Source organism: Narcine bancroftii, chromosome 5 (assembly GCF_036971445.1).
Source record: "Narcine bancroftii isolate sNarBan1 chromosome 5, sNarBan1.hap1, whole genome shotgun sequence".
Taxonomy (NCBI): Eukaryota; Metazoa; Chordata; class Chondrichthyes; order Torpediniformes; family Narcinidae; genus Narcine; species Narcine bancroftii.
In genome coordinates this window covers 117,790,277-117,807,470 of record NC_091473.1, presented here as the reverse complement: position 1 = coordinate 117,807,470, position 17,194 = coordinate 117,790,277, and the positions used below count along the sequence as shown (strand labels likewise).

The window sequence follows — 17,194 nt, the reverse complement described above, 5'->3', positions numbered from 1 at the left end:
AAACTTTATTCCACTTGCTTTAAACTGATGTCCTCTGGACCTATTGTCGCTCCAGGAAAAAGCTACTAGCTGCCTGCTTTATCTAAGGCCTTCATAATCTTGTACATCTCTGTCAAATCACCTCTCCTCCCCATCACTCCAAAGAGAAAAGCCCTAGCTTGGATAACACCCTTGCTTCATATAACATGTTCTCCACTACTGCTGAATCTCCTTACTCCTCAGTTGTATTGTTGATGCCCCACCTGATGAAGCTAATCACACTATATACAATATGGAGAGACTCGGCAGCCAAGATGAAGGATGAGAAGCCTACCCTGAAAATGTTTTCCATCTTTTACCTGCTGAGTTTCTCCAGCACATTTGTGTATTGCCCTACAGTCACAGCATCTCCAGACTTTCCTGTTTAGCAAATATACCAATATGCTGCCTTTACTACCCTATCTACTTGTGCAGACACATTCAATGAGCTATGTCCTTGAACTCCCAGATTCCCTGCACATCAATACTTCTTGGAGACCTACCATTAAACTTGAACACTCCCCTTCTATTTGACTTCCTAAAGTGCATCACCTTGCACTTGTTTGGATTAAACTCCTTCTGTAACTGATCTACATCAGCTGTATTCTTGGATGGGCAGCTGCACTGTCCACAACTCCATCAAAATTTGTCGTCTGCAAACTTGCTCACCCACTAACTTTATCATCCAAGTTGTTTGTATTTATCACCCAAGTTATTTGTACAATGATGTCCATCAACTCGTATTTCCAAAGCAACATCCCAATCCCTCGGAGTGAGCCCATTAATTAACGCAGGTTTTATTTTTCAGATATTCTTTTTTTTAAATTTTTTATTTTTCACACCATAAATCACATTAGCCATGATACACACTTTTTCTTTTTCACACATATACAGTGACTTTTTATTTTTCAGATATTCTTTTAATCACACATCAGATGTTGTCTTGAACGAATTCAATCTGTTATTTTAAATCTGGTTTAGCAGTTTGAATGACAATATCATGTAGTTGCAGCAGGTGGGAGGGAGTTTCTTTCCAGCTTCTGATAGATTAGTTTACATGCCATTCTGAATGGGCACTTTGCTTTGACTCCAATTTGAATTAGATATTTTAATACATCTTCATGTTTTGTTATCTGTGATCTCTAGGTTGACCTAATCAGATTTGAGTACATGATGTGTACTCAATAGTTGTCATGTTTATAATGCTACTGTATCTGGTCTTTGGGCCATACATGCTGAATGTTTAAAGGGAAATAAAATTAGTTGTGTAAGTATAAACAAAATAGAGAGAGTGCAGAGAAGGTTCACGAGAATGTTGACAGGATTTCAGGGTCTGAGTTACAGGGAAAGGTTGTGCAGACTGGGGCTTTTTTTTCTCTGGAGCGTAGAAGATTGAGAGGGGACTTGATAGAGGTGTTTAAGATTTTAAAAGGGACAGACAGAGTAAATGTGGATAGGCTTTTTCAATTAAGAAAGGGGGAGATTCAAACTAGAGGACATGGTTTAAGATTGAAGGGGGAAAATTATAAGGGGAACATGAGGGGAAATTTCTTTACGCAGAGGGTGGTGGGGATGTGGAATGAGCTTCCGGCAGACGTGGTCGAGGCGGGATCATTGGTTATATTTAAGGAAAGACTGGATCGTTACATGGATAGGAGGGGACTAGAGGGGTATGGACCGGGTGCTGGTCAGTGGGACTAGGAGGGTGGGGATTTGCTATGGCATGGACTAATAGGGCCGAACTGGCCTGTTCTGTGCTGTAAGTGGTTATATGGTTATAAGTAACTGTACAGTTAATTTCCTTTCTTTTGTCCTGCTGTGTATGCGCAGATATGGACACCTTCCATACCATTCACCAGTTGAGATCTCTCTTCCGTGAACTGAATTAGTGCCCTTTGCCATTAAGAACAAAGCAGCAATCTTCCTTGTAGAGACAGAGCAGCACTGGTCCATGATATTGAGGTTTGATTTAAATAGACTGGCCATTTTAGCCAATAATGTCATTGGCTATGCTAGAATTGGCAAGTAGAATTCACCTCTCCCAATATCCAGTCATCTCAACTGCTTTCCACTGTGGCCTCTTCTGCATTTTCCTCCCCAGATGCTGCAAAGACTCCCATCATCAAGGCCCTTCTGTAATGAATTAAAGGTCTGATTAAACACACAGGACTGAACTGGTACTGGAAGATCTATGCTTGCTTTGGAGTCATTCACAGAAATCTTGAAGGGTTCGGTGGGGGGGGGGTGGGTAGAGAACTGTATTCATAGTTATCTTTGAAAACAGTCATTTACCCATCTACCTCTCTTCCAAAGTCTCCTTAGTAATGTTAATATTTTCCAACCCTGACCTTGATTTTCCAGTTTTTCAAAATCCTGGTTAACATTGACTTTTTGAAACAATAAAGAAGTTTGAGTTAAGCCCATATTTTTTCCAATCTTGCATCTGCCACATAAAATAACAAATATCAGATGAAAACATTAATAAATAAAAACAGAACTGTAGAATATATTTGTATTTGTGCAGGGGTTTATTTGGTTATTTGGTTCATTAATCTCTCTAGTTTATTTCACTCTGATCTATTCACCCTCGTGCCCATTAACTCCCTTCTGGTTCTCCTATCACTCCCCTATAATGGTTAATTTATAGTAGCATGTCTTAAAATGATGTCAGAGGGAATCATGGCACCTGAAAAAAAAAATCCAGAATGTCACCAGGAAACTGTACAAACTCAATGCAAAGTACCAGAGGTTAGGATTGAATCCCAGTCAATGGGGAAACCACAAACTGATGGGTGGGAAAGGAAGTATAATTGAAAACTTTCTGACCTGTTTGTCTGCAGCCTTGACACCTCATGTAAACTAGAAGAACAACATCCTCTTGTCTATGTACTTTTCAACCTTCTGAGATGTGTATTGAATTCTCCAACTTCAGGTAAATTGGTCACTTGTTTCCCATTATCATTCTTGTGTTTTATTTTAAACCCCATTTCTTAAATGCTGTTGCAATGATCAGAGCTTGTGCTCATTAACATCTGATTTTCTTAGCTTGTTTTTGGATAGCATTGGTCTTGCACCTCACTCCAGCTGTGTTGAACACTCTAAACCCTCCATTCTTCTCCTCATACTGAGGAAGAGTTTTTGACCTAAAACATTGACAGGCTTCTCTTTCCACAGATGCTGCTTGAGTTTGTTTAGCATTTCTGTTGTTTCAAGTTCCACTGTCCAGGGTGTGTGTGTTTTTTCTTCCCAATTCTGGTATTGGCCTGGTTGGAGCAAGTGGTTTGGCCGCTCATTGCTGGATGCTAGCAAGTTCTGTGAGCACTGGCCTTTACTGTGAACTGGAAACATTTCCATGTGATCCAATGTCTGAATCCTCCATTATCTTTCATAACTGTGTATTGGAATGTGGTTGAAGCTACTATTTCCCTGCCCAATTACTGGAGAGAACTGTGCATGCAAACCAAGTCAGAAACTTCCATCTTATTCTACTCGAAGTGATAGGAGAGACAGTAGGATCTCAAAACCATCAAATTCTCTCCATATTTCACTTTGATCTTTACAACTCTCAATCCTAATTAGCTCCCCTCTGATTCTCCTATCACCCAGACAGGATCTGGGTGATCTGTCAACCCTAGCAGGTACTGCCAAACCTAGTTTCAACCAAGGTGCAGCACCAGGTCTCATCTCACTGCTGAGCAGTTATTTTGTTCAACCCTGCCTGCCCTACACCAGCCCTCAAGGTCATCTTCTCCACTGCAAGCCAGGGATGAGTCATTGCCGCAGGAGCAGCAGTGGGAGATAGAGATTTGCACCAGGTTCCCCGCATTACCCAAGCAGAGATTTTCAAATGGTGGGTAAAAACCAGTTCTATCATCATTTTTCAATTTTAGATATACAGCACGATAACAGGCCATTTTGGAATTCGAGTTCATACTGCCCAACTTGCACCCCATCAACCGACATCCCAGTACTTTTGAATAGTGGGTGGAAACTAGATCCCCTGGAGAAAACCCACGCAGACACAGGGAGAACGTGTAACTCCTTACAGACAGCACGGGATTCAAACCCCAGTCCAGTCCCAATCGCTGGCGCTGTAAAGGCATGGTGTAAACCACATTATATACAGATGCAGCAAGATTCTTGCTGCTTGCAGGCACCTAGGCATGTGAGATGCCCCAACAACAGTGTGAATTAAATGACCAGAGAACCAAGAACACTATAATGAATCATCACTCAATGCCATGGCATCAAGCCTCGTGCCAATGTATTTCTGTGCATGCAACTTAATATGTACAAAGTAAAGCTTTCCTGTATTTGCCTGTCAAGACAGGACCATTCTCTGTTTGATTTCTGAGGTAAAATTAGTGTATACTGGATTGACTGGTCCTACACAACCTTTCATCAGAACAGAAAATTGTTAGCTCCTGGGCCAGAAAATTCAGAGTTCACAAGGCCCATTTGTTATGTTAAATCATGCAATTGTAAAGAAGTTCTTTTGTAATAGAGGCAAAATAACTGTACAAAATTAATTTCCACATGATCCAGTGGTAGCTATGGGCAGAAATTATGCTTGTGTTTTCATAATGTGATTTAAATGGATCTAGAGCTGTGCTCCATGTGATTAAGCCTTTGAAAATAATTTCCTGTACAACTTGGCTAAGAAAGTTCCCAAAGTTTAATAGTCAGATAAGAAGTTGGCTCATTTTCTAAATAACATCTTTTTTGTATCTTCCCCCAGATAGTTTTTGCAAAGGATGCTCATTATGCTTTGGAAGACATTTCAGATTCTGGATATGAAGTGGTGGGGCTAGACTGGACTATTCAGCCTAAAATTGCACGGTAAGAGCAGTAATTAAACAAGGTTTTTGAAAGGATATAATTTGCCAGGCAAACAGCCATCATAAAAGATTCAAATAGTGGAGATTTAAAATTGCTGAACATAATAATCCTATTTTTTGTACTCTTAACCACCATCTGAGATTCCAAAACTTGCAAGAAAGTTTGAGATATTAGTTTAAATTCAAAATTTCAAATGTGTAAGATGTACAATTCAAAGATTGAGATTCATTTCTTCAATGTTTTTTTAAGATGTCACCATTTCATAACTTTCCAAAAAGCTCAAGCCTGATCTTACTGTGGTTGCACTCCATTATGTACCTCTTTAAATTTGTCGAATCCTAGCTGATGCACACCAGTTTTGTGATTAGTATGACAAATTATGATAGTTTCAGAAGATGACTGTTTGGATTCATAATCGACTTAAATTTTAAATTTAGACATACAACACAGTAACAGGCCATTTCGGCCCACAAGTCCATGCTACCCAATTAACCTACACCCCCGGTACATTTCGAATGGTGGGAGGAAACCAGAGCCCCTGGGGAAAACCATGCAGACACAGGGAAAACATACAAACTCCTTACAGACAGGGTGAGATTCGAACCCTGCTCCTGATTGCTGACACTTTAAGGGTGTTGCACTATTCACTATGCTCGCTGTGCCACCCGAGTAGAATAGACTTGCCAATGGAAGACAAATGGCAATGGGAAAGGCTGTTTTTGTGGCTGGAGGTACGTGAACAAGTGGTGTTCCACAGGGATCAGTGCTGGGACCCCTGTTTGTGGTGCGTATAAATTACTTGGATGAATAGCTGGGTGGATTAGTGAATTTTCAGGAAACAACGATTGATGGAGTCGCAGACATTGTAGAGGGCTATCAAAGGATACAGGAGGATATGGATCAGTTACAAATATGGGCAGAGAAATAGCAGATGCTTAATCTGCACAAGCGTGAGGTGTTAGACTTCGGGAGGTATGAGGATACAGTTAATGTCAGGTTCTTAAAAACATTAATGTGCTGAGGGATATAGTGTTTAGGTCCACAGCTCTTTGAAAGTGGTCACTCAAGTATATCAGGTGGTAAAGGCAGCACGTGGCATCTGTCCTTTCCTTAAATTGGGCATTGAGTATAAGAGAAAAGAAATTGTTTTGCGGATGTCTAAAACTTTGGTGAGTCTGCACTTAGAATATTGTGTGCAATTTCAGTCACAACTGGAATTGTGTGGAGGCTTTGGAAATTAAGATATTTACCAGGATGATGCCTGGATTAGAGGGTACGAGCACCAGGTGTAGTGGTGGAAACAAGTACGATGGTGTTAACAGGCTTCTAGGTGGGCACATGAATATGCAGGGAATAGAGGGATATCTATTATGTGAAAGCAGCAGAGTTGTTTAACTTGGGCATCATGTTTGGTGCAGACAGTGTGGGCTGAAAGCCCTGTTTCCTGTGCTGTACAGTTACATGTTTATGGTAGCATCGGTTCATTGGTTGAACAATGGAAATGGATGGAAACCCAAAGCCATTTTGAATGTAATTGTAAATAACTTGCTTTTTGAGAGGCAAAAAGAGGTATGGTCTTATTCCTTTGCATTAACATTGGCCTGTAAGCCCCATTCCAAATTATTGTTACTTAACTTTAGCCAAAAGGGAAGCAAATTTTGGAAACTTTGAATTTTTTCATTGCTCTCTCGCGCTCTCTCGCGCTCTCTCCTCTCCCATTCTCAACAGGGAAATCCTTTTAGATTACCAAGAAATGTAATTTGGCAGTCTCTGATTAGCAGAGAAGGCATGGGAATTTCTTCATGCGGCTCTATATCCAGATTACCATTGACAGAGACCCAAGGCCTGCAGTGTATATCACATACCCTATACACATCTAATTGAGGAAAATAAACGTGTAAAGAATAAGTTAAAGTGGGAGAAAAATAATAGATTAAACAAAACACAATGGACAATAACATCGCTTTGTTTTGTAAGTATACTGAGCATTTTGATTCATCTGTTCAATGTTTTTTAAAAAACCATGAAACATCAAGGGCTTCTTTGAGGAACTGGTCTTGTATACATTTCTGTGGTGGAGGGAGGAATTTGAATTACAACAGGATAGCCCTTTCTGCTTTGTTAGCCAAGAGGCTTGTATACAGAAAAAGCTAAGACATCTATATAATAAATATTTACTCAGTATTTAACTCATTCAGGATCCAAACCTTGAACAAGTATCAGCAGGTCCCTGCGATGGTAATGCAGGAAATGAAAATGCTCTTTCATCAACTATAAATTATTAATCTACAGTTAGCAGCAAAAACCACTTCATTGAAATGAATCTAACCTAGAGCAAAATGAGGGGGGTCAATAAACTGCTGGAAAAATGTAGCTGATCAGTTCAAACTTGTGGAAGCAAAGGATTGTCAGTGTTTTGAGTCAAGAGGCTGTATCAGGACAATACTTGTTCAGAACAATATCCCTTGATGCAAAATTGAAACGTACATTTAAGTGTTAAGTTTGTAACTTAAGTTTGGAAAAAGAAGAGTGAAATTGCCATACCTTGGTCTTAGTTCTTACCATCCTCCCATGAAGTAATACTCTACAGGAAATTAAACAAGTCATAACAGTAATTTGCAGCTGTTGTAATATCATTGCTTATACGGTTAAGTCCTTTTAAAGTCGAATTGGAGCTGTCTCATGAAGTAACTAATAGAAAATGGTTCAGACTAAGCCTATAGAACAGAGGACATTTGGGGGATGATGAAAGGCGTATGGTGGATAGAGAGAGAGAGAGAGAGATGGAAAGTTCACTTTCAAAAAAAATTGAGAGGAGCTGGAAACCTGCATGGGGATTGCTTGTACCTAACAAAGGCCTGAAACATTGGGTACCATTTACTTTCTATGGATGCTGCCTAACCTACTGAATTTCTCCACCACGTTTAAGAATTGCACTTTACTCCAGCATCTGCAGACTTTCTCGTTTAACATGTAGTGAATGATATGTGTATGCTTGGAATCTGCTTTCAGCCTCTACCAATTTATTGCCCTTGGGCATTTTATAATTAGGAGAGAAAAAAAATGTCATTGTGTCTTGAGACTGAATTTGAATCCAAACTCCAGATAGAGTGCAATTCCATCAGCACAAATTGCAGTTTCTTTAATTTGGAAAATGTATCAAATTCATAAAAATTTGAGAAGTTGATTTGGAATTACTGTAACCTGTGCTGTTTGAGCATCCCACACTTTGGGCTTTTTGGTGTTTTTGTATTCTTGTGGTCCTTGGATCTGAGATGAAAAATTAATCAATCAATTGGGCAGAACTAAACAATACCACCAGATCCAGTGGATCTCAGAACTTTTACCAAGCAAATTACAATTATAAATAAATGCTTGCTGCAAACGTGCACCTTTGGGAATGTGTGGCTGGCAAAGGATCAACCACCTGTCCAACATCATGCCTGTTAATTTGACAGCATCCATTCAAAGCCCATTTCAGTTCTCATGGCAGGTTACTGAGAAGTAAATGTAGAATATTGGTCATAAGATCATACAACACAGGCTCTTTGCCTCCCAATGTTGTGCTGACCTGTACAAATCACAATCAATACAGCCTTTCTCTCCCTCTCAGCCAATAGCCCTCTTTTTTCTTACATCCACAAGGCATCCACCACTAAAGACTACCTCTGACATCTCCATAAACTTTCCTTACATGCCCTCTGGTGTTGGTAATTGCTGCCCTGGGAAAGGAGTGCTTGTTGTTCTATGCCTGTCATAATCTTGTACACTTCTATTGTTGCCTCTCATCCTATGTCACTCCAAAAAGAAAAGTCCAAGGTTGGTCAACCTTTCTTCAATAATATGTGATCTCCAATCCAGGCATCATCCTGGTAAATTCCTTGGCACCCTCTCCAAAATGACCACATACTTCCTATAATGAGGCAGCCAGAACTGAAATGTGGTCTAACTATAGAGCTGCAACATTACCCTGCTGCTCTTGAACTTTATCCCTGACTAATGAAGGCCAGAACACCATGCATACTTTTAACCATCCCATAAACTTGTGTTGCAACCTTGAGGGCTCTAGCGAATTGGGCCCCAAGATGGTTCTGTTCTTCCACACTGCTTACAGTCTTGCTATTAACCATGTATAATGCTTTTCATGTTTTATTGTCTAAAGTGTATCACTTTATACTTTACTGGATTAAACTCCAACTGCCTCTTCTCTGCCCAAATCTCCATTTTTCCACATCTTATTGTAAACAATGCCAACTTTCTACACTATCCATCAAATCTTCAACATTTAAATTACATGCAAACTTGCTAACCCACCCTTCCAGTTTTTTCTCCAAGCAGCCAATTCCAAATCCACACAGCCAAGTTTCCATGAATCCCATGCCTCATGACTTTCTGGATAAGCCTATGATGGGAAATCTTGCCAAACACATGACTGAAGTCCATGTACTCCATACCCATTGTTCTATCTTCATCAATTTGATTTGTCACCTCTTTGTAAAAACTCATTTAGGCTCAAGGCCCCACCTGCACCACACAAAGCCGTGCTTCTCAACATATTTGTAAATCCTGCCCCCCAAGAATGAAGGAACAACATTTGGCATTGTCCAATCCTCTGGTACCACTCTTTTGGCCAGGGAGGATGCAAAGATCATCATTAATGCCCCAGCAATCTCTTCCCCTGCTTCCCTTAATAATCTGGGGTACTACCTATCCTAATGTTTTTCAGAAGCTCCAGAGCTGGCTCCTGAACCTTTTACATATATATAAAAAAAATAAAAAAATTTAAAAAAAATAAATGCTCTTTGTGATCTCTCATTCACAAGGGTCCCTCACCCTGATGAACACTGAAACAAATTATTAATTAAAGACCTCCCCCACCTCCAGGCACATATTTCCCCCTTTATCCCTGTCCAATTCTACCCTCATTCTAGTCATCCACCTGTCCTTCATGTATGTGGAGCCTTGGGGAGTTCCTTAATCCTATTTGCCAGGATCATCTTGGGTTTCCATCCAGCTCTCCCAAATTGCTTCTTGAGTTATTTTTCTGGCTACCTTATTTCAACTTCAAGTTTATTATTATCATATAATTGTAAAGTACGACTGGACAAAACTGCATTCTTAGGTCATCCGTACAAAGAAAAAAAACCTGTAAACACCTGGACATCGCACACATATTTACAAGTGATTTATATGCTATATATATATAAATAAATAAAAATCCCTTCTCCATTGACAATGGCGTGAAGCAAGGCTGCGTCCTCGCACCAACCCTCTTTACTATCTTCTTCAGCATGATGCTGAAACAACCCATGAAAGACCACAACAATGAAGATGCTGTTTACATACGGTACTGCACGGCTCTTCAATCTGAGACGCCTGAAAGCTCACACCAAGACACAAGAGCAACTTGTCTGTGAACTACTCTTTGCAGACGATGCCGCTTTAGTTGCCCATTCAGAGCCAGCTCTCCAGCGCATGACGTCCTGTTTTGCGGAAACTGCCAAAATGTTTGGCCTGGAAGTCAGCCTGAAGAAAACTGAGGTCCTCCGTCAGCCAGCTCCCCACCATGACTACCAGCCCCCCCACATCTCCATCGGGCACACAGAACTCAAAACGGTCAACCAGTTTACCTACCACGGCTGCACCATTTCATCTGATGCAAGGATCGACAACGAGATAGACAACAGACTCGCCAAGGCAAATAGCACCTTTGGAAGACTACACAAAAGAGTCTGGAAAAATAATCACCTGAAGAAACACACAAAGATCAGCATGTACAGAGCCGTGTCATACCCACGCTCCTGTTCGGCTCTGAATCATGGGTCCTCTACCGGCATCACGTACGGCTCCTAGAACGCTTCCATCAGCGCTGTCTCTGCTCCATCCTCAACATTCATTGGAGTGACTTCATCACCAACATCGAAGTACTCGAGCTGGCAGAGTCCGCAAGCATCGAATCCATGCTGCTGAAGACCCAACTGCACTGGGAGGGTCACGTCTCCAGAATGGAGGACCATCGCCTTCCCAAGATCGTGTTATATGGCAAGCTCTCCACTGACCACCGAGATAGAGGTGCACCAAAGAAGAGGTACAAGGACTACTTAAAGAAATCTCTTGATGCCTGCCACATTGACCACCGCCAGTGGGCTGATATCGCTTCCAACCGTGCATCTTGGCACCTCACAGTTAGGCGAGCAGCAACCTCCTTTGAAGAAGACCGCAGAGCCCACCTCACTGACAAAAGACAAAGGAGGAAAAACCCAACACCCAACCCCAACCAACCAATTTTCCCTTGCAACCACTGCAACCGTGCCTGCCTGTCCTGCATCGGACTTGTGAGTCACCAACGAGGCTGCAGCAGACGTGGACATACCCCTCCATAAATCTTCGTCCGCAAAGCCAAGCCAAAGAACAAAAAAGATGTATATTAAAATATATAAATATTGTTAAATAATAGATTCTTGGAGGGATTGTATGAGCAATTCATCATTCAGCAGTCTCACTGCCTATAGGAAGAAGCTGTTTCTCAGCCTGGTGTTTCTGGCTCTGATACTTCTATCTCCTTTCTGACAGAAATAGCTTGTGCAGGGTGGTAGGGGTACTTGACAATTTTGTGAAGCCTCTGTAGCATGGGGGGGGGGGGTGAGAGGAAGAGAAGAGGGAGGAGAGACTCCAGTGGTCCTCTTCTGCTCTTATGGTCCTGTGGATTGACATCTGATCCAATACTCTATAGCAACCGTACCACACTGTGATACAGCTAACCATGACACTCGAGAGGCAGGTAGTCTTGCCCACCTCAGTCTTCTCAGAAAATGGAGTCCCTCTTGCGTTTTCCTGACAAGTGAGGAGATGCTGTGCGTCCAGGATAGATCCTGAGTTCCAAAGAACTTGGGGCTGTCTACTCTCTCCACATGGGTAACAAATATAAGGGAATTGGTTGGAGAAAATGTGCTGTGCAACTTCTCAATTGCAATCACTTTTTTTTAAATATGGATGCTTATGCATGCAAGGTGGTTAATTTGGTCAGTGAAACACAAAAGTCTGCAGATGCTGTGATTGTAGTTTAAAAAAAAATAGAAATGCTGAAGTAACCTGGCAGGTCTTACAGCATCCATAGGAGGTAAAGATACATGATCGATGTTTTAGGTCTGAGCCTTTCTTCAATGTATTTGGTCAAAATATTTGCTTTAAATTTTTATTTTCCTTACTAAGTGACTGGTGAGAATTTTGAACTAGTAGTATACAACTAGAATGTGAGATTGAGATGTATGGTCGGTCAGATGATCCTGATTTTTATAGCCCAATATGTAGTCTAAATTGCTAGCCAAGCAGCAAAATATCAAAGGGGGAATTTACAAGTTTCCAGAGACTAATGTCTGAAGTTTGAACAGTAAATTAATGGATATTGTGAAACATTATTACAGGTGAAAAGTTTATCCTTTTAACTGAAGTGTACATCTATGATAAATGAGAACCTGCCTTTTATACAGCACCTCACCAAGCCACTGTGTATCACAAGGTGCCCATAAAAATTGGCATCATGTCGTAGGGATAGGTAACCAAATATTTGACTGCTTATCTGTGTTTTAAAAACTATCCAGCAGGTAGTTATTTTAGTGCAATTTATTTAAAAAGGGTGTGGTTAAAGTTCCTAATTGTTGTCATTCATTGACCATGGTGGAAAATAGTAATTATGCTTGATGGTGCACAAACTATGCAACAGTGCATCTTTGGATTTAATCAGGAATCGAACAGAATTTAAGGATACAAAGGCCCAAAATTACGTATCAAAGTTTTTGTTGCTTTTAGCTAAGACCTTTGGGGGCAAAATTCAGAGAGAAGATATTGCCTCCAGTCATTTCCATTGCAATGTTTCAAGGGCATCACTTCTGCCAACGCTGAGGTAATGAAAAGGAGTCACTTGGAAGTCTCAAGAAGTGGACAAGTCAATGGACTGAAAACCTGATCTCCCTTTAGTCAGCATGTTGCAGGCAGTGACAAAGTAGCCAGTAGAATTGAAGGAAAATAAAGTCTGGAGTTCTTTTCATTTCTATTGTTGCAAGACGGCAATAGAAAAATCCCATTAAAATTCAGTAATGAAATGGAGGATTTAGCTGTAATTGTAAGAAAAAGTTACATGAAAGCATTTACCAACATTGCATTTGGTCTATTATTTGCAGCTAAAATCCTAGCAATTTACCAGTATTCAAATGGCTATTTATAAGGCAAATTAAGATGTGGATTACTTTTCACATGAGCAGTAATCCAAGAAAAAAACAGTTTTTATAGTGAATCATTGTACCCAATTGTTGTAGGAAGCATCCAGAAAACTATTTTCTTTTGTCCGAATTGCTGAGATTTGGAATTTTTTGTCAACTTCATTTCACCATCCTATTTGTTCTGAATGTCACCTACCTCTAACAGTATCTTTCAAACCACAGTATTTAAAGCAGAATGATGTGGAAATTTAATAGGGTTTGTTGCTTCCCTTTCAGTGAAAGGACAGGAGGGAAAGTGACCCTTCAAGGTAACATGGATCCCTGTGCACTATATGCACCAAAGGTAAGAGGCAAATCTCTTCATTTAAATTGAGGAGGGTGAACTCAGAACTTTTGTCACAGTACTTTGTTTACATTTAGGAAAAAATAAGTGAAATTGTGAAAAAGATGATTGAAGAGTTTGGTACACAGCGCTACATTGCAAATTTGGGACATGGCATGTATCCCGATATGGATCCTGAACACGTGGCTACGTTTGTGGAGTCCGTACATAAATACTCAAGAAAAATCCAAGAATGAAGAAAACCTTTAGTAACCAATAAAAGCCAAATGTATTCAAAATAAACATAAAGGAACAAAGATGCACTGAAAATCAGTTGAATGTTGACTGTTGGTTCATCAGAATAGTTTATGAAATAAACTTATTTCAACCAAATCTGTCACTTTTTTTCAGTTAAAGACATGGCAATTCTTTGCCTTCTGAGTGTTGTCAAACTGTTGAGGACAGTTGTGGTTACCTCTTTGTCATAGTTACATAATGCAGAAATGGGCCCTTTGGCCCATCACATTCCACACTGACTACTCATTCAAAAGTAATCTCACTCTTTAGTACTTGATCCATGGCCTTCTATGCCTTGGTGATTCACGTGCTCATCTGAACACTTAAATATTGTGTCTCGGATTTAAAACAGCTCAGTGTGTTCCTGATTGCAGCCATTCTCTAGTTGAAAACAAATCCTCTCTAATTCCCTTCTCGCCCTCCCATGTGAAACTAGTGTCTCCGGTTTTAGACCTCTCTGCAGTCAGGAAAAGTATTATTTATCCTATGTATGCCTCTCAAGTTTGTATTCCTCCATTGTTTTTGCCCTGAAGTCATTAACCTAATTTTGAAAGAAAATTAATTCATGGTCTTATTTGAGGGGTCAGAGGTTATGGGGAGAAGGCAGGGGAATGGGGCTGAGTGGGAGAATCTTATGATGGAAAGGAAGAGCAGACTTGATGGGGAAAATGGCCTACTTCTGCTCCTACATCTTGTCTTAATTTTGTTTGTTGCATGGGCACCCTCAAACCTTTGGTGAATTTGTCAAAAACTACTTTTAATATTTATGGTCTTTCCAATTTCATGTGTACTTGTGTATTAGAAGGAAATTCCCAACACACAAGTTGATTATCAGTTGAACTTCTTACTTCCAACTGTAATCTGTTGCTATTTGGAATTAATTGTGATGTTTAAAATTGTTAATCTTCCCCCTTGGCAAAAGGTACAAGAATTGATGAAGGATAGTCAACATAGCTTTGTGTGTGGTAGGTTGTTTTTAGCCAAGTTTTTCGAGGTGGTTACTAGGAAAGTTGAAGGTTCCACATGTGAGGTGAGTCAGGAAGGGTCTGTTGCTTGCTATTATTCATTGTGAGGGAGTAAACTGGGTTCCACATTGGTTATACGGGAGAAGTCAGGGTGTGATGGTGGATGATTGCTTCTCAGATTGGAGGCCTGTGACCACTGTTCCCTCTAAGCTGTGTGCATGTTCTGCAACCGGCACACAAAGGAGACTAATGTGTGAACAAAAGGTTAGTTATCTAAAATAATGCAGTAATTAATAATTATACTTGAAAATAATCTCTTGGCTAACTTTCTGTCAACTAGTTGGTTTTTCAAATACCACATTTGCACATCACTAATTTATGTCACCTTTCCTGGTCAGTTTGTACAGCTGCAGCTATGTTTAGCGGGCAGTATTAATATTGTAAAGTTTATGAAGATCTATTTCAAATCCCGTAGATACCTTACTGAATTTTTATTGAAAAAATATTGATTCACTATGGCGAATTTAAAGGAAGCATAGAATGAAAACATGCCAATACAGTTTTATTAGCCATGAGTGGTGCCAAAATTATCTTGAAACAATTTCAAGTTTACATTTGCACAAGCACTCAGTGTGCACATACTTTTGTCACAGGAAAAAAAAATTTGCACAACATAAGATTTTTTGCACACTCTGACTACTTTAAAAATTAGAGGGAACATTATCAGTGCTGGGACCATTGTTGTTTTGTGGTCATCTATATATCAGTGACCTGATTGATAATGTGGTCAATTGGATCAGCATGTTTGCAGATGACACAAAGATTGTGGACATCGAGGAAGGCTTTCAGAGGGATCTGGACCAGCTGGAAAAATGACTGATGGAGTTTAATGCAGACAGGTGTGAAGTGTCACATTTTATAAGGACAAACCAAGGAAGGACATGCATGGTAAATGTTCTGGCACAAAGAAGTGCATCAGAACAGAGGGATCTGGGAATATAGATACATAATTCCCAGACAGTGGAGTCACAGGTACTTGGGGTTGTAAAGAGAGCTTTTGGCATATTGGCCTTCATAAACCAAAGTATTGAGTATAGAAGTTGGGATGTTATGGTAAAGTTGTACAAGACATTGGTGAGGCCTCATTTGCATTTTGGTCACTTAACTACAGGAAAGATATCAATAAGATAGAAAGAGGGCAGAGAAGGTTTACCAGGACATCGCCTGGACTTGAGGAACTGAGTTACAAGGAAAGGTTAGGAGTTTATCCCTGGAACATAGAAGAATAAAGGGAGATTTGAAAAAAAGATGTACAAAATCATGAGGGTATTTTTCAGAGTAAGTGCAAACCAGCTTTTCCACGGAGGTTTAGGTGAGATACAAACCAAAGGGTTAAGAGTGAAGGGAGACAAGAGAAGGGGGAACTTCTTCATTGAGTTGTGGGAGTGTGGAATAAGCTGTCAGCTGAAGTGAATGTGAGCTCCATTTTAACATTTAAGAAAATTTTTTGATGGGTTCATGGATAGGAGGGCTATGGACTAGGCAGGTCAATTGGACTAGGCAAAATAATCAGCCTGTTTTCTAAGCTGTAATATTCTAATGCTTCTAAATAGGCCATCAAGCTTGTTGAACGTGTTCTGGCTTGGTTCTTTTTCTACCTCCACCACATCATATGTTCCCCAATTCCATCTATTAGTGTTTTGAATTGACACAATAAGTGATAAGCCTCTACACCTCTCCAGGGCAGAAAATTCCAAAGTTTATCAGAGTGAAGAAATTTCTCATCTCAGTTCCAAACAGCGTTGCCCCTTCTTTTGAAATTATGACCATGGTCAAAGATATTTTTTAAGGCAAATATCCTTTTGACACATTGAATTTCCAGCTATCAGGGGTTTTGTAAATTTCAATATGATCTCTTACTAAAGTCAAGAGAATATACTCCTTGTCAACTCGATGTCTCATCATGAGGCAAACTTGCCTGTCTGGCGAATCTCTGCTGCTCTCCTCTATTACAAGTAACATTCTTTGAGGTGAGGTAATTAAAACTATGCAGTATTCTAGGTAAGCTCTTACCAAGTTTTCAAAAACAGTTCCTTCAATTTAAATCTTGTTGTAAGACAGACAAACATGCTAATTTCTCTTTTAATTATGCAAGACCTCTATGTTGGGTTTGGTATGGTTAGCCTAGTAGTTAGTGCAATGCAATAATGATGTCAGCAAGCAGGTTTAAATCAGTGCTGTCTGCATGGAGTTTGTATGTTCTCCCTGTGACTGCATGGATTTCCTTCGGGTGGTATGGTTTCCTCCCATGTTTTGAAGACTTGCTAGTGTGGTGATGTGTAATTACACCACTAGGTTACCAGGGGTCATCCCAGTGACCTTGTATATAAAGCAGTCCAGAGCTACAGTCTAGCCTTCCAGGTTCATCTTGCAGACCTCTTAGTGTACATATTAGTTTATTAAAGCTGACTTATACTCGCACTGCTGGTGTAGCTATTGTCAGTACAATTTAATAAACTAATACAGCTACTAGA

General features: G+C 40.1%; 1 protein-coding gene and 1 long non-coding RNA gene across 2 annotated transcripts in view; one reads left to right on the top strand and one right to left on the bottom strand.

Moving 5' to 3' along the window:
• The window catches only part of urod (uroporphyrinogen decarboxylase), a 56,392-nt gene extending 42,601 nt beyond the window's left edge, over positions 1–13,791 (top strand). The window contains exons 7-9 of the mRNA XM_069938868.1: positions 4,757–4,857; positions 13,353–13,419; positions 13,497–13,791. Coding sequence (XP_069794969.1) covers positions 4,757–4,857; positions 13,353–13,419; positions 13,497–13,655 — 327 coding nt within the window. The 3' untranslated portion in view covers positions 13,656–13,791. The remainder of the gene's footprint in view (positions 1–4,756; positions 4,858–13,352; positions 13,420–13,496) is intronic.
• LOC138763903 (uncharacterized) overlaps positions 864–17,194 on the bottom strand; it is an 82,896-nt gene continuing 66,565 nt past the window's right edge. Inside the window, exon 4 of the long non-coding RNA XR_011357882.1 lies at positions 864–2,151. This is a non-coding gene — a long non-coding RNA (uncharacterized lncRNA). The remainder of the gene's footprint in view (positions 2,152–17,194) is intronic.